At 36.7% G+C, this 25743-nt stretch overlaps 1 protein-coding gene across 4 annotated transcripts in view; it reads left to right on the top strand.

Moving 5' to 3' along the window:
* Nucleotides 1-25743, top strand: part of LOC150097944 (coiled-coil domain-containing protein 169-like) — a 113735-nt gene that overhangs the window by 10046 nt on the left and 77946 nt on the right. For all 4 annotated transcript variants that reach the window (XM_090406021.1, XM_090406017.1, XM_090406018.1 and 1 more), the window contains exon 2: nucleotides 11257-11342. In XM_090406021.1, the coding sequence (XP_090262147.1) occupies nucleotides 11257-11342 (86 nt within the window). The remainder of the gene's footprint in view (nucleotides 1-11256; nucleotides 11343-25743) is intronic.

Below are 25743 nucleotides of genomic sequence, written 5' to 3'. Positions count from 1 at the left end.
CACACTTAAACAACCAGCAACCCAGAATCAAGTTCACCCTGGAAAAAGGAAAACAACAGCCTCCCTTTCCTAGACACACTAGTCACCTGCCAACTTGATGGAACCTTGGATTTCTCAGTTTATAGAAAACCCACCCATACAGGCAGATACATTCACCAACAATCCCCCCCCCTCACAACAATATGGAGTGATGAAAACACTATACAACAGGGCTAAACTAATCTGTTCTAACAACATGGCCTTAAACACTGAACTAAATCACATCCTCAACACTTTCTCAGCCAATGGCTCCCCCCCCCCCCCAAAAAAAATCCAAAAAATATTAAAACCTACAAACCACAGCCCCCCCCCCCCCCTCCACAACAAGGATTACTCTAAATCCATCACCATTCCCTACATCCGAAGCACCTCGGAAAAAATTACCAAAATCTTAAAAAAACATGACCTGACCTCCTATTACAGGCCATACAGAAAATGGTCAGTATGGCCTGTATGGCCCTAGACCTACCTGGTGCATACCAGGTCCCTTGCAGATGTAAACTGTCTTACTTTGGCCAAACAGGCAGGACAGCGAATATCAGAATTTCTGAACACAAGGACTACATCCATTTTCACAAGTACAGCCATTCTAGTCTTGCAGACCATGCTCTAGATACACGCCACAGAATACGGTGGAAGAAAGCTACAGTAATACACCATAGCAAATACAAATTCGAAAGACTATTTATGGAATCAGCCTCAGCCCTAAGAAACTCTCCAAACCTCAACAGATTTGGTTGTATGCGACTGCACCAAATTTGGGAGGCTTACATCAGCAGACCTTCAGCCCAACGGCCAAGAACACCTACTTAGCCTGCTAGAGGGCACCATCAGGACTTTTAGGAGAACAATAGCTTCATCTCTTCATTCTCAGTTACCGTGTTGTAGTGCCTTTTTTTTGTAAGTTCCTTTTGAAGATGGCAACGTGACGTTGCTGAAATATCGGAAATATTTATTAAAGTGTAATTTAATTTATATTCATATCTACGTTGTTCAATTCCTTAAGTGATTTAATTGATGTTAAATCAGATGTGAAACAAGCTACCCTTGTTTTACATCTGATTTAACATCAAACCATCTTCCTGTACCTCTTTCAATTCTATCTGCTGATTTAGAACTAAAATATAGACTATATATTTTTCTCAATGTAATGTCTCATGTACCATATAACTAGCGTTTTGAATTACGTTTCTATTGACATCTTGTCATTATGCCATTTCCAGATCTCATCATCATCAAATTTCTGATATGTACCCTCACACAACATACAACATATTATGATAGTACTACATGAAAAAGTTTTATCAATACTAATTTCCAATCGACTGTTTTCCTCCAAATAAATCTGTTATCTGTCAAGACTCCAACATTATCATATCTTATATTTTTGTTTTCTAATGCACTTTTTACTGTATAAATCCACCTAAATCTTGGTCTTCCTCTAGGTCTTTTTCCTAGCAAAGAACATATTTCGCTAATCTTTCCTCTCCCATTCTGTTTAAGTGACCATACTACCTGTGACTAGCTCTGCTAACACATTCCTGAATGCTAGCAATGGCAAATTCTTTCTTAATATCCTAATTTTTATGATACTGTCATTGATGCTATGTATTCACTTCCCTAATCTCCCTCAGAACTCTCCTATCTGTAGCCACCAGTCTTTGCCAGATCTACAAAACTTAAATATGAATCCTAGTTATGTTTCCATGATTTCTGAAGTATTTGTTTTAAAGTGAAAATTTGATCATGACAATATCTATTTCGTCTGAATGAGCTTGATCTCCACCAAGTTTCTCTTCCACACTTTTTTCTTAGTTGCATAAATCTTACAGGAATATTTAGCAGGGAAATTCCTTTGTAATTTTCACATTTAGTTTTCTTTCCCCTTTTATTTATAGGTGGATACTGTGGTCCATACTCCAGTCATCTGAAATTCAATCCTTTGACCAGCCAGTCTTTCTGATTTATGTATTGTAGCCATCATAAACTTTCTTACCTCAATACTGAGCATTTCTTGTGGAATATCTGCTTCAGCTGCATTTCCGTTTATCAGGTTTGATAGCTTCATCTACTACAACTATTGATATGTACTGATTTTTGTGTGTTTAGTTATAAATGCCAGGTGCATCAGAAATAGGAGAGATGAAATTGTTTTACTGATTGAGTATATTTGCCCAAAAATTGTAGGAATAAGTGAAACTTGGTTGGATATGGTTGATATCCTGATGGGAATCGAAATGGAAGGGTAATATTTTTTTCAAGAGTAAAAAAGGGCAAGAATGGGGAGGGGAATTGTTGATGATAACAGGGGAATTATATCTTCAAAAATAGAAATACTAGAAGGGAAATAGTGACAATGGGAGTTTATGACATATCACCACGTCATAAGGGAATGTTCCAGTTTATTGGCAGTAGCTTTAGCACAGTTGTTTAATAATAGCCTCGTGAAAGCACAGGTCCCAAAGAAGTGAAAAGAAGGTAAAATTATTCCACTGCATAAAGGTTACAGTGGCATAAGGCTGTGGCTACAAGTTATCTGTATATTTGGAGATGTGTTTAAGGTATTAGAGAGGTTAGTGAGTACTAGAATATAGAAAGGGGTTGATAACAGCAGTATTCTCTTATTGTCATCATGGATTTTAACAGGGGGGATTGCAACAATAGGATGGAAGCCTGGGGTTGGTGGGGAAATTTTAAAGGACATTGCGGGGATGAGAGATCTCAAAGTGGTAAGGGGGTAAGGGAGAAGGACCTGAAGTTCAGGGGTCACAGTGCACAATTGTACATCACATCAGATTATGGCAAGGATGCAGAGGGCCTTGAGGTGCAGAAGTAAAGAGGTTATGGTTCCATTGTATACAGCCATAATCAGACCTCATATGGATTATTGTGCACAGGAGAAGATTCACTAAGGTGGTAACTGACCTCTGAAATGCAAGATATGAACACAGATTGAGGAATACAAACCTCATGAATAGGAGGAGACATATAAATTGAATTATATAGATTAATATAGAAGAAATTTTTCATAGAATGGGAGAGCAATTAGAACAAGAGGTCATTCCCGGAAACTGTAAAAGGAGGTTATGAGAAGTAGGTTCTTTGCATGGAAAGTGGTTGGTGAGTGGAATGCATTGACTAAGAGTTTGGTGATTGCAGACATGAATGAGTTTAAAGTACAGTTTGATTAGCTTTTCATGTGAGAGTTTGTTCCACCCACGAGTCATTTGACTCCATGGAAGCCTGGGGTTGATGATAATAATAACATGCTCCTGACTGCATTTTTTTTAATGTTTTCTAGATCCATGTTTTTACTGCTTGTTTCATGTAGCAATCCTTCAAAGGAATTACTCCAGACATGCATAATATCTTTATATTCAGTTTTCAAGTCACTTTTATCATTTCTGATTTATTTCACAATACTCTATTCTCCCAAGCTTTTTTCGGTACCTTCAGAATATTTTACCACCTTCCTGATATTTATTTTCTATGTTCTTACCAAAGACTTCCCATTATTTTTGTTTAGTTAGTTTTACACAGTGCAAAGCACTATAAAACTAAGGTAATGCACTTTGGGATGAAAGGGTTACATACCTTTCTTGCAGATATATGGTCTGTATAACTCCAGTTGTGATCAAAGTATTGGAAAAATCAGTTAGAAATAGAATACAGGATTGGGTTGATGAACATAAGATTGTATGTGATGGTCAGCATGGGTTTGTGAAGGGAAGGTCATGCTTTAGCATTCTGCTTATGTTTTATGATAAGGTGATGAATATGTTGGATAAGGAAGAATCATATAATATAGTGATATTCTTGGACACTTTGCGAAACCATTTCATAGATGGCATTATCACATGATAAGTTGATGTAAAAGCTGCAGAGGATGGGAATAGATAGTATAATGCAGTGGTGGCTGGTGAAAATTTTAAGTAGGGGTGCTGCATATACAAAATAAAAAAAAATTCTTTTTTTCCTAATCAGTAACCAATTTATTAATAAATAAATTTGCATATTAAGAAATTGCTCTATTAAAAATATTTCACCTTCACCACAAACAAACACCAATAATAAAAGTTTCATATCTCACAGAAATAATGCACGCATGCATAAAATTTATCTGTAAGCTACACTGCCCAAACGAGCAGTGTCGGAATCACTTGTAACATGCAATGACAAGCGTAAACGAATGTCGGCAAGTCTAGCTGCAATTGGCATGATAATTCTCGCACTGCGTTAGATCACAGTGCATTTGTTTCATGTAACGATAATTGAAAAAATATTCTTTTCATATTTTCAACAGTTACACTCATCATAATTCAGCCTTGTATCTATAATAAATAAATAATTATACGTTATTTTAACAAAATAAAATAAAATTTACAAAAAATAGTTCACATTCACCACGAACATGCACAAATAATAAAAGTTTCGTATCTCACAGAAATAATGCACGCAAGCATACGATACACTGCCCAAACGAGCAGTGTCGGAATCGCTTGTAATGTGCAGTGAGAAGCGCAAATGAATATCGGCGAGTCTAGCTGGAATTGGTCGAATGCGATAATTCTGACACTGCATTAGATCGCAGTGCATCACAATTCCAATTATTAACCATTCAATCAATGTCAAAACATAAGCTGTAACCTTTAACATGTTGTATTGTATTTATATAATGTTGTAAGCATTGTTATTATATATAAACATAAACAAATTTTAATTGAAGTAGAAAAAGCCATCAAAGGCTTGAAATGTGGAAAGGCAGCTGGAGTAGATGATATTCGACCAGAAATGCTGAAATATGGTGGTATAAGAGTCTTACAGTGGCTGCACTGCATAGTTCAGAAAGCCTGGACAGAGGGACGAATTCCTGATGATTGGAGTAGAGCTCTCATAGTACCCATATATAAAAAGGGAAACAAAACTGAATGTGAGAATTACAGAGGTATTTCCCTACTGAGTGTTCCTGGCAAGATCTATGCAAGTATACTTGAGAAACGGTTGAGAAGAATTGTGGAAGAAAAGCTTGGTGAAGAACAAGCTGGATTCAGGCCAAACAGAGGCTGTCAGGATCAGATCTTCACTTTACAACAAATAGTCGAGAAAGCATGGGAATATAACAAAGATCTGTATTTAAGTTTTGTCGATTTGGAAAAGGCATATGACAAGGTGCCAAGAGAGAAGCTATTCAATACGCTACAGTTATATGGTGTCAATGAGGCATTATATCAAGCAATACTTAGTCTTTATTTGAGTTGTGAGTCAGCAGTTAGAATTGAAGGAAGATGGTTTAATGTTAAATCTGGTGTGAGACAAGGATGTACATTATCCCCTCTGTTATTCATTATCTATATGGATCACATTATGAAGGAAAGTGGTACTAAACATGATATCAAAATTGGAGATGTTAATGTCAGCTCTTTGCTTTATGCGGATGATGTTATACTTCTAAATAAATCCGCTACAAGTCTGCAAGCTTCTCTGACTAAATTAAATAGCTGTTGTAATAGATATGGTATGAAGGTCAGCAATAAAAAGACAAAGACAATGAAAATAGGCAGAATCATTGAAAATGTCAACTGTTGTGAATGGAGAACCTGTGGAACAAGTAAAACATTTCAGCTACTTAGGCACGATTTTTAGTGAAGATGGTAAATTAAATATAGAAATAGATACCAGAATCAGCAAAGCTGGTATGGTGGGAAGTCAATTGAATAAATTCATATGGAATTAGAGAGAAATTAGTCGGAACACTAAATTAGCTGTATACAAGACAGTGTTCAAACCAGTTTTAACTTATGGATCTGAGAGCTGGGTCAGAAGTAAAACACTTGACCAAAGACTAGAGGCCGCAGATATGAGAGTCCTGTGAAAGATTATAGGCGTGAACAGATGGCGTCAATGGCAATATCATATTAAAAACGAGGATATTAGGAAAGAACTTGACATTGTCAGCATCCAGGAATACATTAGCAGAGCTAATCTCAGTTGGTATGGTCACCTAAACAGAATGGGCGAGGAAAGATTAGCAAAACAAGTGTTCTCTGCCAGGTTGGCAGCAAAACGACCCAGAGGAAGACCAAGATACAGGTGGATTGATACAGTACAAAGTGCCTTAGACGATAGAAATATAAGATCTGATAATGTTGGAGTCTTGACAAGTAACAGACTGATTTGGAGGAAAATTGTAGATAGGAAGTTAGTAATGATATAATTTTTTCATGTAGTACTATCATATCCTGTACACCCCTTGTGGGTACATGGCAGGAATTTGATGATGAACAAATTTTAATTTTTTTCATTTTTTCCTTGGGGGTGCTGCAGTGTCCCAATTCTTATGTACAAGCCGCCACTGGTATAATGGTTAGATGGATTGGCTCTCTGAACGATACCAGCAAGTTGTGTATAATGGAACAGTGTGTCAGAAAAGGAAGGTGACCAGTTCCATGCCTCAGAGTTCTGTTCTTGGGTCCCTATTATTTAACTTATTTGTTAATGATATTTCATGTGGATTGACTGGAGACGTTTGCTGATGATGTAAAGTTAGGTAGAATCAGTATATAAGGCTATGTACTGTATCGGTGGAGTTGTGCTTCAAAAAATAGATGAGATACATTCCACTGAAGTTCCAAGGACACGTTGTAAGTGTTGCAAAAACTTCACATCGTATTCTCTGCTTTGATAAAAAGTACATTAACATGTAGGGATAAGGATGTGGTGGTGGTGCCTCTATGTTAGGCATTGGTCAGACCAGATATGGACCTCTGTGCTCAGATTTGGTCATCTGGTTTTCATTGTGATCTGGAAACACTAGAGAGGGTTCAAAGACGAATAACCAAAATGATATGAGGACTCTGGAGTGTTGGTTATGAAGAGCATCTGAAGGAATTTGGATTATGGAGGTTGGTGGATAGGAGGAAAAGAGCAGATATGATAGAGACCTTCAAGCTAGTTAAGGGATTTTATCAGATTAATACAGAAGGAATTATAAAAAGAATGGATGTTAAGATGCTCCCATCTTAACATCCATTCTTTTGAATGAGCGGTCATCTCTAGAAGTTGTATAAAGATGTGGTGAAGAAGGGTATGAGAAGTAAATTTTTTGCGTGGAGAGTTGTTGAGTGGAATGCATTGCCAGAGTGCATTGTGAATGTAGGTAGTGTAAATAACTTCAAAGCTCATTATGATAAACATGCTGGTTGAGTGGGCCTCCCACGATGTCTGTTGACTCTATGGAGGCTACCAAAGAAAAAAAAATAATAATAATAAATAAATTGTATTATTGATGGTACTAGATTACAGGAAATTTATGAGGCTAGAGACTTGAAATTCAGAAGACATATTGCAAGAGTTGGCAAAATAGCTTCTTCACACTGACAAGTAAAGAGAGGGAGGTTATTATCCCTCTTTATAAGGCTATGATTTGATCACATGCTGACTACTGTGCACAGATTTGGTCACCAGGATTTCTTGAGGACCATGAGGTGGTAGAGAGGATTCAGAGACAAGCGGCTAAGTTTGTGACAGGTCTGTGGAATGTTCCTTAGATTGATAGATCGATGATGTGTGTGGGGGGGGGGATTGTAGAGTTTAGCTGAAAGGCAGAAGTGAGGAGATATGATAGAAAATTATAAGTTACTATAGGGATTCTATAAGATTGACACAAAAGTAATTTTCACTACGTGGAGAGTACAGGGAAGAAAACAAAGGATCACACTTGGAAGTAGTCTAAGAATGTGACTAGTAAGGGTGTACAGACTAGGTTCTTTACTAGGAGAGTGGTGAATAGGGGGAATGGATTGCCAGAGGTGGTTGTGAGCACAAATTAGTGAATAAATTTAATGAAATGTATGACAGGTATCATGTTAATAGATAGTTTGGGTCTTCCATGACGAGTCTTTTGACTCCAAGGAGTACCCATATAAATAATAATATACTCTTGCGTCCTGAACCAGCATGAAGATATAGCTATCAACAATAACATAGTCACTGAGACTTTACTTATTTCTTGCATCGTCTCTCAATGTGAATTTGTGCACATCTTTATATTGGAACATGGTGTTGGTAATAACTAGCTTGTATCCTGAACACAGAAATCCAGCAGGTGCTTACCATTATTATTAGTTTTGCTTTTTCTTTTAAGTCAGCACCTCAGACCATTCTCCCTAATCAGTGAAAATATTGATACTTTTACAGCCTCTGTGGTTGTTACCAAATCCAACACTTAAACCTTCACATGCTTCCTAAGGTCATTATCATTATGCAGGAACTCCAGAAAATATTCACTCTTTGTTTCCATGTGCACTCTTTTCTTTTCAATTCATACATTTATATGAGGGGTTTCAGAAAAGTAAGGTAACACTTTTTTTTCTTTCTTACTAATGGTGAAAAGGAATGAGACAAAACATGGTATACAGATATATCCTTTAATAACGTATAAGAGGACCACCATTGTAGCGTGGCACTACTGTCACCTCACAGCTAATTCCAGTTGCAAGATGGCAGCTACCATGCGAGTGTAGTCCAAAACAGGTGTCCATGAAGTTTTGTTTTTTGCAAGCAAAAGGGGCTTTACCAAGTGACATTCACCATGAACTGGTTGCTGTGTATGGCAAAAAGGTGATGTCAAAGAAGTAGGTGTGTTTTTTGGTGTAATGATTTAAATCAGGCTGTGGAGACATTGAAGATTGACATTGGGTGGGCAGGACTTCTTGATTGACCAAGACAGAAGACAATATTTTGTGCAAGTGATGAACTCGAGTAAGTCCACTGTTTGCAAAATTGTTCACAATGTCCTTGGTTTTCAAAAGGTGTGCTCCCACTGGGTGCCCTGAGAATTGTCAGAGGAGCACAAGGCAGCATGTATAGAGGAATGTGTCTGGAGAAAATGTTGTGATATAGCGACAAAGACATAGATTTTCTTGCTCACCTAGTCACAGGATATGAAATGTGGGCTCATACCCTAGAGAGCAAACAAGACTCCATGACCCAAAAACATTCACAATCTCCTATGCACAAAAAATTCATAACTGTTCCCACTGTCCAAAAAGTCATGGCCACAGTGTTCTGGGAAGAACAATCAGTGCAGAACTTTACTGTGCAATGTTGGATAAATTGAAAGTAAACATTTTCATGAAAACAACCAGGACTCCTGAAGAATCGTGATTTTGGTGCACAACAACGCTATTCCACAAACACTGCATGCACCACTTTGACTGGTTGTGCTGTAAAAATTGGGAAACTCTGCCACATTTCCCCTACAGCCTAGACAGCACCTTCAATCTTCCATTTGTTCGGCTCCCTTCAAGAAACACCTTTCCGGATGGCATTTCACTATGGATGAGTAAGTTCATCATGTTGGTTATGTAATGTTGGTTACTGGGTGTAGTCAAGGATTTCTTCAGTATTGGTATTGATAAATTGATCTATCATTGGAACAACTGCATCAATACATTTGGAGACTTTGTGGAGAAGTAGTACATGTTCACATATTTCTTGTTGCAATTTCAACTTCCTATCAATAAACATCCTCAAGGAAAAAAAACTACAAATTGATGTGATTTTATTTGCCCAGCTGGTCAAATAAAATAAAATCACTTTGTAGTTCTCTACATTCCCAGATCTAAGTAAAAACTTCTATAACTATCCAGAATGTTTTAATAATAACATGATACAACTTTTTACTACTTGTATATGGGAAATACATGACTTCTGCATTAATTTAATCTTTGTATCTTCCTGGATCTGGCTCCCATTGATAAGACCTCAAAAGTCAAAACTGGTCTGTTCGATGCTGTTGGCACACTCTCCCTTGACGAGTCTTTGGACTCCCGGGAGGTGTCACATAATAATAATTATTATAAGATATAAAGTCAACAGCTTCTATATATACACGTAGCCAGTTGTGCACCCAGGGAGGAGGACAAGGAGCCCTGTCCCCCCCCCCCTCAAAGAAAAAGGAAAAAACACTAGAAAATTTTCCAAAAATCTTTTCCTAATTAAAATTCATTTTTTATTTATGTTGTGTCATGTCTTCTATTTCTATACTACTTATGAATTAGTGATCATTGCAGATGCTCAGTCATAGGTCCAATGCGATGCGTAGTGTTTATTCTCAAATCATCTACTCAACTCGGTTTCCCGCCCCCAAAGATTAAATCTTGAGCGTGCTACTGCACGTAGTCTAGTCATGAAGATACTTCGCACACAAACTTTGTTTGCTTACATTTGGATAAAGTATTACACAAAACTGATTTCTTGTCAAGTTTAATTTATTAGATATCCCATGTATCTATATCAACCATATACGAAAAACTATCACATTTATTACTCCTTTGGCCTCTTCTAACATCTGTAATCCCTTCGTTTTCCTCCTCCTGGTAGATTCTCTGTCCCTTTGTTTCCTTTAACAAGTTTTGCTTACTAATAATCCTTGGACAAACCAACTCATCACTCTTATTTTTGATACAGTTTGCATTATTAGCATACAAAATGATCTATTTGAAGATCAATAAATCATGCTTCTGTCATTCTGTTCTGTTTTCTCACTGGCACAAGACTTTGCCAACCTTTCCTTTCCACCACTACTTTTATACTTTGCTGGATATGACTGGTTCTACTCAACTTCTCTCTGTCTCTCTCACACGTGCGCATGCACACACACACACACACACTTTCTCTATTCTTACTGTAGTTGCTATATCCTTTATTCCCCAAAAGCACCTTATTCACCCTTTTATGCACTACACCTCTGACAGCCAAATCTCTTTTTCTCTCTCCTGCTTATCATAGCCAATTACTTCTTCAGTATTAATGACCAATTTCATCTTCTGCATGCTTTATTTCACTCTTCATGTGCATCAACTCTTATCTAAGTTCTTCCAGACTGCATTCATTGTCACCCATTTTCTTTGTTCATCTCTTGACTGCATTACTCTCTCTCTCACATCCCACTTATTGCACACCTTGATATACTCTTTCTCTTATTCTTCCTCATTTCCCATTTTTACTTATGGGTAATGTATTAAAAGTTGTCTGTTATTTGTAAAAAATTGTAGCATCAACTATCTTGAAAACATGGTTGCTTTGCTAAATAGCATATACTGTAATAATCTTTTTTGGTCTTTTGCTCTGTATGGTTCTTTTAAATGAAACACCATGTAAACATTATTATGCAATAAGTGCCTTTTACTCATTCATTTATTCTGTTTACTTCAGCGAGATGTTGGAACTATCTATTGAAGAACTTCAACATACAGTGGAAGCACTAGAGCAGCAAATTGAGAACACGGATATTGGTGATGGTAAATAATATTCTTTGTATAAATATCAGTATATATATTTGATGTGTAAGCTTTTACTTTATATATTAATAAGGTAACAGATCATACCAGATATTAAGGATATAGAGTGAAATTATTCACCCATATCCTTATTTATATTATTTCTTCATATTATTTATAGTTTTCTGTTTTTTGACATTAACTAATATACTTAGTCTCATTCCAATACCATATTCATTTATTAAGGATGCCACACTAAGAATACTTTAAATATCTATAACTATACTGTTTAATGATAATTATAATATATACATACAAGGGAAAACTAGATGAAATTTCAAGCTATCAAACTATAGAGGTATCAAATAAACTGGTTTGTACTTCTTTGGTGGTTGTCAGGATTTTGGAAAATTGGTAAGAACTCATATACAGAATTGGGTAGATGAGGGATATAGGCAGGGCATGGCTTGTATAAATAATATGCCGACAATCATGGATTTAGTGAGATGCATTCTTGTGTTAGCAATCTGATTGTGTTTTATAATAGAGTTTCAAAAGCAGTAAATGAGGGAGGGTAAGGCAAATATTTTCATTTTTTTTTTTTTTTTTTTTTTGGATTTTGCAAAGGCATTTGGCAGGGTGTCACTTGATAAATTAGCATTTAAGTTGCAACAATAACATATGGGTTTGGAAATCAGGTTAGTGGATTGAATTGGTAACTAGCTTTCTGATAGATATCAGAGAATTGCTTATGAGGGGAGCAGCATCACAGAGTAAGGTTACAAGTGGAGCTCCACAGGGTTCAGTACTGGATACACCTATTCGATCTTTGATATTCTGTAGTTCAGTGATATTGTCACTGAACTACAGAATGAGAGAGAGAGATTCAAATGTTGCAGATAATGTGAAGATTGGGAGGGTTAGTAGTAATAGTGCTGATGTTTTGCTCTTCAAGAGGATTTGAATAAGATAGAAAGTTGGGCAGATGAATGGGGATGTCAGTTTCTTGTAGTTGAATGTACAGTCTGATATCTGGTATCCACAGATGAGATATTTCATACTCACTTGGTGGAGTAATGTGGAAGCAAGGAATCTTGGAGTGATTGTGCAAAATTTTTAAGTTCAAAGGACACTACAAAAGTTATGAAGAAAACTCAGGGAATTACTCAGTATTGAGCAGGATGTTAACCAGCAGAGATAAAAGGATGGTTGTTCTATTTTATAAAGCTCTGATTAGATCACATCTAGTCACTGGGATTTGAAGGGAATGGGGTAACCTCAGAGAGTGTGCAGAGGTGAATAACAAATATATCCGGGGAGGGGGGGGGGTTGTGCAATGTTAGTTATGAGGATAGACTGCAGACTAGAGCATTTGGTGAATAGAAGATGAAAGATATTTACCACATTAATACTGGGGATATTTTTCCTATGATAGAAAGAGAAGGAACAAGTACAATCAGCCATTTCTGAAAATTGCAAAAAGAAGTAACAAGTAAGAGGATGGTCAGACCAAGAACTCTTACCTGCTTGCTTACTACTTCCTTAAGAAGTAAGTTTTTTTTTTTGCATTGGAGGGTGGAAAGCATTGCCTGAGAGGGTGGTGAGAGTGCAAACAGTGGATGAGTTTAATGAGTTGTATGATAGGCTTTGTGTTGTTTAATGCAGACCTCCTGTGATGAGTTCTGTGACTTCATGGAGGTTGAAAATAATAGTTTTACAACTCATATCAAAGTAAATAGACCCTGTCAAATTTTGTTTATGTATGCTCATTATGTTATTATTAAGGTAGCTTAGTGGAGTGAGTATTCATCACAGGAGGTCTCACTTAACTAGTAAAATATCAGTCATATTGTGCTTAAATGTATTCATATTCTTCATATTTACACCTTCTTCCAGATTCAGCATGGATTTGTTCAGGAGCACTTTTGTTTTAGTAATCTCATTATCTTTTATAATAAAGTAACAAAAATGCATATTCTGTCGTTTTTTTTATTTTTTATTTTTTTTATAAAGGCATTTGACAGGATGCTACTATTTCTCTTTTTGACACACAAGCACACACACACACCTGACACTGATTTGCATAATAACACACTTTACCCACAAATCACTCACTTTGGATCTGATTAATTAGAATCTTGCGGTTGCCTTCGATATGCCAAGTGGTGTATTGTGGTATGACCATGTTCGGAGAGCTCTAAAAGCTAAGTTATTTAGTTTTAAAAAAAATAGCATTATCAGTTAAAAAATTGTATTAGATTTAGACTGTATTGTAGAGTTAATTAGCTTAAGTTAAAAGTTTTGTTTTAAATATCATTAATTTAGTCTCTTGCACGGTAAGTTACGTAATGTAGCACATGGCACCAATATGAAGCAGTACAGTGGCTTCCAGGGCATCATTGTTTAAAAAATTTGATCAAAGAGACTTTGTGCAATGCAATGTGTACAAAATGTATGCATTACCAAAGGCAGTGGAATTTGGTTTGAAAGTGATAGTGGTGGGAAAGTGTGCCAAAAATGCTATGGGAGCGAGGATCAAAAGTGCCTCAGGTCACAAGATTGAAGTAGTAGTGGAACCCAGAATACGATTGCAAATGTGTGTGATGTAACATCAGATAGGACTGAGAGAGAGAGTAAAAGTGTTGAATGAAAGAATAGTACAACTGATGTAAAGAAAGAAGAGTTGGCTGTAATGAGGGAGATATCTTGGTTGTGCAGAGTGATACACAGAGCAAATCAGGAGCTGGAGTGAATGCAGAAATGTTTGGCAAGTGTGTCAGCTGATAACAGAAAGAAAGATGTGCGAGATAAGAGAAATGAGGGCTTAACTAAGAGAGAAAGAAAAATCAAGGAGCAAGTGTTGTTTTGTATGGCAATTCAATCATTAAAAGAGTTTGACAAAATCTTACTTTCCAGGCACGAAAATTAATGACATTAGTGAGGCTGTTAGAGCACAAAAGGATAGGGTGAAAGAAATGACCATAGTGGCTGGGGCAAATGATTTAAAAGGAGAAAAGTATGGTTACTGGAAGTATCAAAAGAAAAGAGTGAGAGAGTTAAGATAGTGAGTCTGTTACCACGGTATGACAGAGTAGAGCTGAGGAAGAGGCCATAATAGCGAATGACTCAATGCATAGGTTATGCGGGAGGAGGAGTGGTGTAGAGTGAGTTTGATGGGTGAAAGGATGGTTTGCAGGAATGGATTTGGTGTTCGGAGACTGGAAAAAGTGTTGTTGAATGAAGTGAAAATGGATGTGCAGAATCAGGAAAACTAGAACTTTTAGGTGGGGGGGGAGCTGTTGAGTGGATATGCAAGACATCAGTGGAGCAGTTGAAGGTAAAAATGTGTATAACGTGCCTAAGTTAGTACCAATGGTAACAAACCAGAATGGGATAGTTAGTGTAAAGCATGAAGATAGGAGTGGGTTTAGGGAGGGGGGTGCACTTTATGTACACTAATGCTAGGAGCATTAGGAACAAGCAGGAGGAATTTTTGGCCTTGGTTGGCTCATCCTAGCTAAAGGTTATTGGCATTAGTGAGACATGACTAACTTCTGTTTGTCATGTTTCAAGATATAGTGTGTTCAGGGAGGATAGAGAGAAAAGAATGGGGTGGGGGGTGTTATTGATGATAGCCAATGAACTGCAACCAAAGAGAATAGAAGTTAATAACAGAAAAAAACTCGCATACAAAGATTATTTAATAGTATAATTTTTGCCTGTGTGTGTCACAGGCATCTTCAGTACATTAAGCTCAAATTAAACAGTAACTGACAATTCCAAAAAGCGCCACCTAAGTAGCTGGTGTAAGATAACTAAAAAGGTCAATAACTTTCCTTAAAAAAAATAAAATAAAATAAATAAATAAAATAAAATAAATAAATAAATAAAAATGCTTACGTCTATCCCCTTTATGGGAGATAGTACTTTACAAATCAGCTAATCTTTCCTAGCTTTTTATTGTATTGATTTTTTTTTATTTATTTATTTTATTTATTTGTTTATTATTTTTATTTTATTTATTTATTTATTGATTGATTTTATTTTATTTTTTTTTTTTTTAGGAAAGTTATTGACCTTTTTAGTTATCTTACACCAGCTATTTAGGTGGCACTTTTTGGAACAGTTATTGTTTAATTTGAGCTTAATGTACTGAAGATGCCTGTGACACACAGGCGAAAATTATACTATTAAATAATCTTCGTACGTGAGTTTTTTCCGTTATTAATTTTGTATCGATATGTCTACTCACGGTATATCTCTTTTAAAACTTATAGAAGTTCAACTGCAGGCTAGTGAAAATAGCATATTTGAAGCTATCAGCAGAATAAAATATACAATTTGATGCTGCTAATAGACCCAGGGGATGGAAAAGATGATGGAGATAGTATACATCAGCAAATAGAACTCAATGAGTGGAGAACAGTCATTATTTTGGGTTATTTCAACTATAGGAACGTAGATTGGAAGAAGGACACATGGAAGGAAAGAAATGGAATTTATGCAGTTACTAAGCAATAATTACCTCAGACAACATGTGATGGAATATACTAGGGATCTACGTAGGCTGTTCAATAAGTTATAAGACTATATTTATACAGAAAACAGATTACCTTTAATCGTCATCATTTACATGGTCTTTTTCAAAGTAACTACCGTGAGACGCGATGCATTTGTCCCAGTGTTGTGTCCACTTCTTGAACACATGTGAAAGTCCATTTTTTGAGAGTTCTTTTAAAATTGCCTCTGCAGCTTTTACACATGCTTTGTTGCTTTCGAAATGGCGGCCTCTTAGTGGTTTCTTGAGCTGAGGAAACAGCCAGAAATCGCAAGGTGTGAGATCAGGACTGTATGGAGGGTGTAGTGGGATATCTATGTTGTTCTTCTGGAAAACGTCCACTACACAACCAGCAATATGTGGCCTTGCATTATCGTGGTGCAATAAGAAGCCATTCTTCAGCAATGGACGCTTCCTTTTGACGTGCTGTACCATTGTCCGTAAAACATCCGCATAGTATGAGCCTTTTACAGTATTCCCGGATTCTACAGTGTGTTTTTAAACAATGCCGTCGTAGTCAAAAAACATTATGGTCATAACTTTACCAGCCGATTTTACAGGTTTTGCTTTCTTGGGGGTAGGCGAAGACGGATGCTTCCATTCACTGCTTTGTTGTTTCATTGTAGGGTCATAGTGATACAACCAAGCTTCATCTGCTGTAATGATGCATTTTAAGAAGTTGTTGCCTTCTTGTTCCAGTCTTTCTTTCCATTCTGTGCACACATCACTCGATGCATTTGCTCCGGTGTCAAGAGTTTGGGAATCTATCGGGTGCAAACACGTTTCAATCCCAAATGTTCAGCCATGATTGAATGAACACTTCCCACAGAAATATTCAGGACAACATGCAGCTGGCATACTGTAATTCTGCGATCCTCCTTAATGATAATCGCTGCTGTGTTGATCATTGTCTCTGTGATGGACGTTGAAGGTCTTCTCTCACGTTCAAGATCTTCCACATTTTGTCTTCCTTAAAAGTTTTATGCCAGCGAAAAACACTTGCCCTTGACATTGCTTCATCGTGGAAAGCTTCGCGTATCATGTTAAAAGTGTCCGATGCCGATTTTTTGCAAATGCACACAAAATTTAATCGCATAACGCTGTTCCAAGGCAGCTTCCATTTCGACGACTGGTCGCGGTTCGTAGGCATGTCGAAACAAGCTTGCATTTAGTCATGTGACACTCTAGCACATCAGTCCGTATGCACCATCTATCAACCTCTTTTGTTAATACAGACAGCAACATTTCTTTATTCCACAGAAATTAATATTGTGATGAGTGGTTTCGCAACAGTAAAATTAGTCTTATTACTTATTGAACAGCCCTCGTATAATGAATATGACCACATTGCTACCAGTTGGTGAGAGTGATCATACGGTCTTGACCTGGGGGATGGCTAAATGTGGGGAATTACAGGGCTGGTAAGTATGACAACCTTGGGAGATTGCTTGGATTGGTGCCATGGCATGGGAAGTGGTAAAGGAGTATTCCAGGGAGGTAATAGAAGCCTGCATACCTAGAGTCAGTCAGGAGAGTAAATCAAGTGAGAGTTAAATGAATGAAAATAATCATTAAGCCTATGCTGCAAAAAAAAAAAAAAAAAAAAAAATTGTAGAGGGTATTTAGAGAGAAAGGTGACCTGCAGGCACATGAACAGTACAAGGCACAGGCCAGAAGGGTAACTAGTGTGGTAAGAAAGGCAAAAGCAGATTACGAAAGAAGTTAGCAATGCAGGCTAAAGAGAATTCCAAACACTTCTTTCAATATGCTGCCAGTATATGGCAGAATGATTTTAATGAATGCCGATGGTAGAGAGGTAACTTAAATAGTAGAATTACTAAGTGAACTTTGCAAGAGTATATCATTCAGGTGATGATATAGCAGGAACGAGAGATCCAAAGGCTTATACAGGAATTGAGGTAAATGAAATGGAGAAGCACAGCATATTACAGAACCTTAATGTGAATACAGTAATGGGATTGGATGGTATATCAGCTCGAGTTTTACATGAAGCAGTGAGAGAATTGTCAGTATCCTTGAACATATTGTTTAATGTAAGTCTCAGTCTTGGGATAGTCCTGAAAGGATGGAAAGAGGGGAAAATAATAAATTTAGTTTAATCCTTTATCCAAGTGTGTGCAAACAAAGTTTGCACCTGAAAGTATCTTCAGGACTGGGTAAGGTGGTACAACACCGGGCAACTCCTTGCAAAGGTGGAGCAAGATACCAACACTCCTATCTCAGTATCCTCAATAAAGGTCGAAACTAGTCTGGGTAGTGACCCTTCCCTTAATGCATAACATTATACATATTCGCAAGGAGATGTGTGTTGCATTATGGGAGATACTGAGATAGGAGTGTTGGTAGCTTGCTCCACCGTTGCAAGGAGTTGTCGGTGTTGTACCACTTTACTCCACTCCTGAAGATACTTTCAGGCACAAACTTTGTTTGCACACACTTGGATAAAGGATTAAACTAAATTTATTATAGTCTGACCAAGTGAAAAATAAACTTTCAACATCTTTCTCTAAATCCAGAGTAATTTAATAAAAAGGTGGCACACCATTTGGCAGCTTCTATAGGAGGAGATGACCTTGCTAATGCTTCTGCCTGGTATCTCCACTTGGGCCTGGCTCCCACTGAAGAGACCTCAATAAAGGTCGAAACTAGTCTGGGTAGTGGCTCTTCCCTTAATGCATAACATTGTACATATCTGCAAGAAGATGTGTTTTGCATTATGGGAGATACTGAGATAGGAGTGTTGGTAGCTTGCTCCACCTTTGCAAGGAGTTGCCTGGTGTTGTACCACTTTACCCCAGTCCTGAAGATACTTTCAGGCGCAAACTTTGTTTGCACACACTTGGATAAAGGATTAAACTAAATTTATTATAGCCTGACCAAGTGAAAAATAAACTTTCAAGAGAGGAAAATAGTTCAATTGCTTAAAGGAGGCTTTGAGACAGATGTAGCAAATTACCAGCCAATCAGCAAGAATTCTCGAAAGAATTGGAGAAGTTGGTTAAGAGAAAAATACAGGAATGGATAAATGAAAATTGGATACTGTATTGGGGTGGGGGGACAGCATGGTTTTGTGAAAGGATAAGTCATGCCTCAGTAACGTGCTCATGTTTTATAATACAGTGACAGTTAAGTTGGATAAAGGTAATGGGTTACAGTGATAATGCTGAACTTTGCAAAAACTTTTGACAGAATACCGCATGTTATTCTAATAGTAAACTGCAACACACGTGCATGGATAAAGGGTTGGTGAGATGGAGAGAGGGGGGGGTGACATCAGAGAGTAGTTTATTCAGGAGTAGAATTCAAAAGAATTCTGTTTAATTTGTTCATTAACGATATAGGAAATGATCTTAGAGAAACTGTTCAGTTATTTGCCAATGATGCAAAGATGGGTAGAGCAATGGTTAATACAGATGATGTCAAAATTTTGCAGGATGATTTGGATAGATTAGCAGACCGGGAAAAGGAGAATGGATGTCAATTTAATGTGGCAAAGTGTATGGTTATGCATTTTGGGGAGAAAAGATTACCAACTGTATGCCACATTGATGGTACTGTACTCCAGGAAATTGATGAGGCCAGAGACTTGGGAGTGTTAGTGGATATGGAGTTAAAGTTTAGGGGGCACATAGCAAAAGTGGAAAAGCTCATCAGATAACTTGGTTACTGAAAAATACTTTGATGAGCAGAGACAAGCAGGTTATTGTTCCTCTTTATTGACTATAGTCAATAAAGAGGAAGAATACAGTATAAGCTGGGAAGATCAAGAAGCATGTAGTAGTAAGGGAATGCAATTTCTGAAATTCTTGAGGGACAAATGTCTTATGCAACATGTAGTAGAATTTCTTCTGAGGTTCAAAGTTTCATATTTGGTCATAGCATCAGAGAATTTGATTATAACCGAGATGACCTCCCTGTCCCTCCAGTGGGAAAAAGTGACATGTGGAATTATAAGATAGGTGATTATAATAATCTTAGAAATTAGCTTAAGGCGGTTTCGTGGATGGAAGAATTGGAAGGTTAAGATATGACCACTACATGTGTGCTGAAGAAATATTAATTACCTGCAGTGACAAGTTATATATCTCGAGTGAAAAAAGAGAATGTGATTTGGTGTAAGATGGATGGCAAAAGAGGTTATTGAAGAAGTATGATGGGAGGAGTGGGAAGTGGATGCATGAACAGTAAAAGTTTCAGACCAGGAAAGTGACTAGCATGATAAGGAAAACAAAAGTTGAATATGAGAAGAGATTTTCCTGAGACCCAAGGAAAATTCAATGCAATTCTTCTATATATTATTATTATTATTATTATTATTAACATTAACATCTGACCTCCATATCAGAGACTCATCGTGGGTACACATACTAGCCTTAAACTGATTCAATGTGTCTACATTCACAACACACTCAGGCAATGCAGTCTGCTCACCAACCGCTCTCCATGTAAAGAACTTTCTCCTCACTCCTCTGCTCACACTGTCTGTATACAGATTCCAGCGTTGGCCTCTTGTTCTACCCCCTGTCCCCTCCCATTCTTTGAAAAATTTCTTCCAAACAAACTGATAACAACCCCTTATGGGATGGAAGAGAAATGATTGTGGAAGAATGCCATTGTAGACAAAAATCACAGTAGAGTGACTAATGCAGAAGACAGCGAATTGTTTAATGATCATTCGTAATAGTGCTTCATGGTATAAATAACACCAGATGAGGGAAAAAAATAATATTTATTAGACTTACTAATACTTCACTGGTTTTCTACCAGCATCTTCAGAACACAATTATAACTTTGACAAGTACACAGCACTGAACTAAATATGTATGGAATACAATTCAAGTTCTAACTGAAACAGAACTAATGTCCTTACATTTTGTCCTCTGTGGGCTGGATAACCATAAAGTCAATTTGGAGAAGTCAGGCTATCAGGTCTCAAAATGACAGTTTCCCAAATCTTTGGCAAATTAATGCAACCATACTTGTTGAGATTGGGAAAGTGTTTCATAAATGATGCTGATTCTAAAAATAGTCTCTTAGAACTATGACGATTCATGTGTTGTATCGATGGTTTCCTCCATTTAATCCTATGTGAAGGAGTATCCAGAGTATTTTCTGCTAATCCCAACTTGCCATACAGATGATTGCAAATGTAATTTTTGCATTCTTCATGGTGGATGTGGGAGTCAAAGATTTATTGTAGTATGTGGTCTCAGGGTTTTATGGCTAAGTTATGCAAGGACAAAAAACAAGTTCCCAACGCTTTCAAATTGGGACCAGTCAGCTAGGAGAGACAACCCTAACAGAAAACATTTGCCGTCTAGGATTACTGGGAGTTGGGTATAGGGCTGACTACCCCAATTCCTGAAAAATTATCTTGTCATGAAATTTGAGGAAATAGTAACTGCTGGATGGACTAAACGATGACAAAGGTTTTAAGGATTTGAGAATTGAGTCATGGAATGTACTTTCTCTTTATCAGTCTGGAGACCTAAGAATGCTGCTGCTGGAGCAGTTAGATAAATATAAGTTACATGTTACTGTCTATACAAGAAATGAGATGGGATGAGAGGGAAGCATATAAAAGAAGAATCTATGAATATATGAAAAGAATAATATATTTTATAGTTGCTAAAAGAAAGATCACATGTTTGGAATAGGCTTTATTGTAAACAAGAAGAATAAAACATCTCATTATGGACTTCAAAGCAAAATCACCTAGAATACATGGATTATGAATTAGGATGTTTTTTTTAAACTACAGTTTTATCTGTGCACATGCTCACTGAAGAAAAGAATGATGCTAAAAAGAAAGATCTCTTTTATGATGATTTAGATAAAATCTAGGAGGAATGCCCAAGAAGGGATATTAAAATTATCGTAGGCGATTTGAATGCTAAGGTAAGCAAAGAAGATACATATAGGCCAACCATTTGGAAATATAGCTTACATAATGAGTTCAGTGATAATGGGAACAGATTGATCAGTTTTGCTTCTTGAAGAAACATGGTTGTTGACAATGCATAATCATAATCTGTTAATCATAAAAACATTCATAAAATGACGAAGTCTCCTGATGAAAACACCTTCATCTAAATTGACCACATCTTAATAGATGCAAGACACTTGTCAAACTCTGTAGGCTGTCAGATCCTACAGAGATGCAGAATCTGCTTTGATAGAAGCAGATTCTGCTTCTATCAAAAATTAGAAGTAGAATCTCAAATGCAAGGAAATGTATGGATCACATGTCAGAAAGTTGAGTAATACAAGACTGAAGGAATCAGAAGTCAAAGCCAGATATAGGAAAAAATTAATGAAAGCCTACCTACTCTAACAGATAGTGTTAATGATGCCTGGGAAACTCTTTAAAAATATCATAGTGACAACAGTGTATATATATTATTAGAAAAAGTCAGTAGAGTTGAATAAATACTGGTTCGACATGAAATGTGAATGTGTGATTAACAAAAATATAGATGAATGCAGCAAAGGAATCATAAAGCTGTAGAGGAATATCCTATGACCAGCAAGGAAGAAAAAAGAGTGCATAAGAATAGAAAGAAGAAACACTATGAGGATGAATTTAAAGAACTAAAACATCTCTGAAGTATAAATGAAAGAAGGACCTACTATCAGAAGTTAAATAGAAGCTAGAAAGACTTCCAGCCTAGAACAACCTTATATAGAGATAAGGAGGGCATAATCCTGAGTGTGAATGAAAAGATATTAGAAAGATGGGTAGAGCATTTTGATGGACTATAGAATGCTAATATGTCAGATCAGCTGGATGACATGGATAAAACAGAGATCCAGAAGCAGTTTAAGAACAATAAAGCCTCAGGAATAGATATGATACAAGCAGAATTAATAAAAAAAAAAAAAAAAAATTCTAGTACAGAATATTTCAGGCAGCTCTGTCAACGTGTATAACCAAAATCTGGATAAACGAAACAATCCCAGATGAGTGGAATATGTATTATGCATAGGAAACGCAATGCAATGATCTGCTATAACTATAGAGGAATCAGTTTATTATGTACCACCTTAAAATTTTCTCTGACATTATTCAAGAGACTTTACCCCTATGTAGAGAATGCTATTAGTGATTATCTGTATGGATTCCATCAAGGAAGATCTTCAAATGATTGGATTTTTACTATATGCCAAATACTTGAAAAATGCAATGAATTTGGAATTGAAACACACCATCTCTTCATAGATTTTAGAGGTGCATATGATAGCATAGACAGATCTCATTTTATTAATTGCAATGAAGAAATTGCAGATACCTCAGAAACTTATTACCTTAGTTAAAGCTACAATGAGAAATACTTAATGTCAGATTAAAATTCAAAACATGTTGTCTGATCCAATATATATAAAAAATGGTGTTATTATTAAAGGGTGTTAGGCTTAGCTTGCTTATTGTTTAATATAGTGCATGAAAAGGTTTTCAGAGATGCTGGTATTAATACAGGAGGAACAATCTTCTACAAATTGGTACAAGTTATGGCATATACATATGATCTTGATATTATAGGAAGAACACACAAAGCAATTAAAGAAACTTTTATCAGCTTAGAAAATGCAGCAAAGAAGATGCATCTGCAGATTAACCAAGAAAAAACAAAATATATGACACTAACAAGAAAAACTTGTGATTGATGATCCATCTCAAATCAAAATTGTGTTCTATAAATTTGAAACCATACATAGCTTTATATACCTGGGATCAGAAGTTAATTATAAAAATGACGTCAGTGTTTAGATTCAAAAATGCATTCTTTCTGCAAACAGATGTCTCTGTGGACTTAGGAAAGACAGTCACATTTGATCTCAAGAAAAACAAAAATAACTATACAAGTGCTTATAAGACCAGTATAACTTATTCCTCTTTAACTGAGGCTTATCAATGGAGCAGTACAAGAGAATGGGATAGGGAGAAATAGATACAGTTATGAATTGTATAAATTATTTAATGAGCCAGGCATTATTAAGTACATTAAAATCAATAGATTAAATTGGGCAGGACATATTATACACATGGATAATAACAGAGTTGTTAAGAAGATATTCAGTGCTAGGTCATAAGGAAAATTGGAAGACTTAAATTGGGATGGGAAGATGGAATGATCCAGGATATTAAGACTTTGGGAGTTAAAAACTGGAGGAACTTAGCAATAATAAATTTAGTTTAATCCTTTATCCAAGTATAAGCAAACAAAGTTTGCGCCTGAAAATATCTTCAGGACTGCAGTAAGGTGGTACATCACTTGGCAACTCGGAGCAAAGGTGGACCTAGCTCTTTTCACTCATTGTCTCAGTATCTCCCATAATGCAAAGCACATCTCCTTGCGGACATGTATACTGCTATGCATTAAAGGAAGGGCCACTACCCAAATCGGTTTCGACCTTTATTGAGGTCTCGTCAGTGGGAGGCAGACCCAGAGTGGTGATACTAAGGCAGAAGCAATGGAGAGGTCGTATTTCCCTACTCTGGGTCTGCCTCCCACTGATGAGACCTCAATAAAGGTCAAAACCGGTCTGGGTAGTGGCCCTTCCCTTAATGCATAGCAGCATACATGTCTGCTAGGAGATGTGCTTTGCATTATGGGAGATACTGAGACAATGAGTGAAGAGAGCTTGGTCCAACTTTGCTCCGAGTTGCCAAGTGATATACCACCCTACTGCAGTCCTGAAGATATTTTCAGGTGCAAAATTTGTTTGCTTATCCTTGGATAAAAGGATTAAACTGAATTTATTATAGTCTAACCAAGTGCAAAATAAACTTCCAACTTAGCAATTGAATTAGGAAGGCTGGCAGAGGTTTCTGAAAAAGGCCAGAGCCCACACAGAGCTGTCAAGTCGATGATGATTCAAGGTGGATGTTAACTGATCTATCAATCTGTCCAAAGTAGGCTAAACTGCATGCTCAGGGAACTTTATACACTCCAGGATGTGCAAGAGGATGAAGTTGATCTTTAGGGGAATGGATGAGAGTAGCTAGCTGAATGAAATATAATATAATATAATGGAGATCATCTTACAGAGAATCTTTGCTATTTTTTCTGATATGTCCTTAATATCTGGAATGGGAATGATAGCCATTGGCTAAAAAGGTTGTGAAGATCCCTGAGCTCAGTTTCAAGGCCTGTGTCATTAGAACTAATTGATCTGGCTCAGTGAGTAAGTGTTTTGAGTATGCCATACTGTTGAGAAGGATGGTGTGTGATTGCTTATGTAAATACCTTCCCATATGAGTTGGTTTTTCTCATCATTATCATCAAATTCCTGCCATGTACCCTCAAGGAGTGTACAGGATATGATAGTACTACATGAAAAAAAATTACATCATTACTAACTTCCTATCTACAATTTTCCTCCAAATCAGTCTGTTACTTGTCAAGACTCCAACATTATCAGATCTTATATTTCTATCGTCTAAGGCACTTTGTACTGTATCAATCCACCTATATCTTGGTCTTCCTCTGGGTCGTTTTGCTGCCAACCTGGCAGAGAACACTTGTTTTGCTAATCTTTCTTCGCTCATTCTGTTTAAGTGACCATACCACCTGAGATTAGCTCTGCTAATGCATTCCTGGATGTTGAGAATGTCAAGTTCTTTCCTAATATTCTTATTTTAATATGATATTGCCATTGATGCCATTTGTTCACTCCTATAATCTTTCTCAGGACTCTCATATCTGCAGTCTCTAGTCTTTGGTCAAGTGTTTTACTTCTGACCCAGCTCTCAGATCCATAAGTTAAAACTGGTTTGAACACTGTCTTGTATACAGCTAATTTAGTGTTCCGACTAATTTCTCTCTTATTCCATATGAATTT

This window comes from Typopeltis vanoorti, chromosome 16 (genome assembly GCF_054136105.1).
Source record: "Typopeltis vanoorti isolate ZY-2024b chromosome 16, IOZ_Tvanoo_1.0, whole genome shotgun sequence".
NCBI lineage: Eukaryota > Metazoa > Arthropoda > Arachnida > Uropygi > Thelyphonidae > Typopeltis > Typopeltis vanoorti.
The sequence above is the reverse complement of the archived record's forward strand: the minus strand, read 5'-3'. Positions and strand labels throughout refer to the sequence as shown.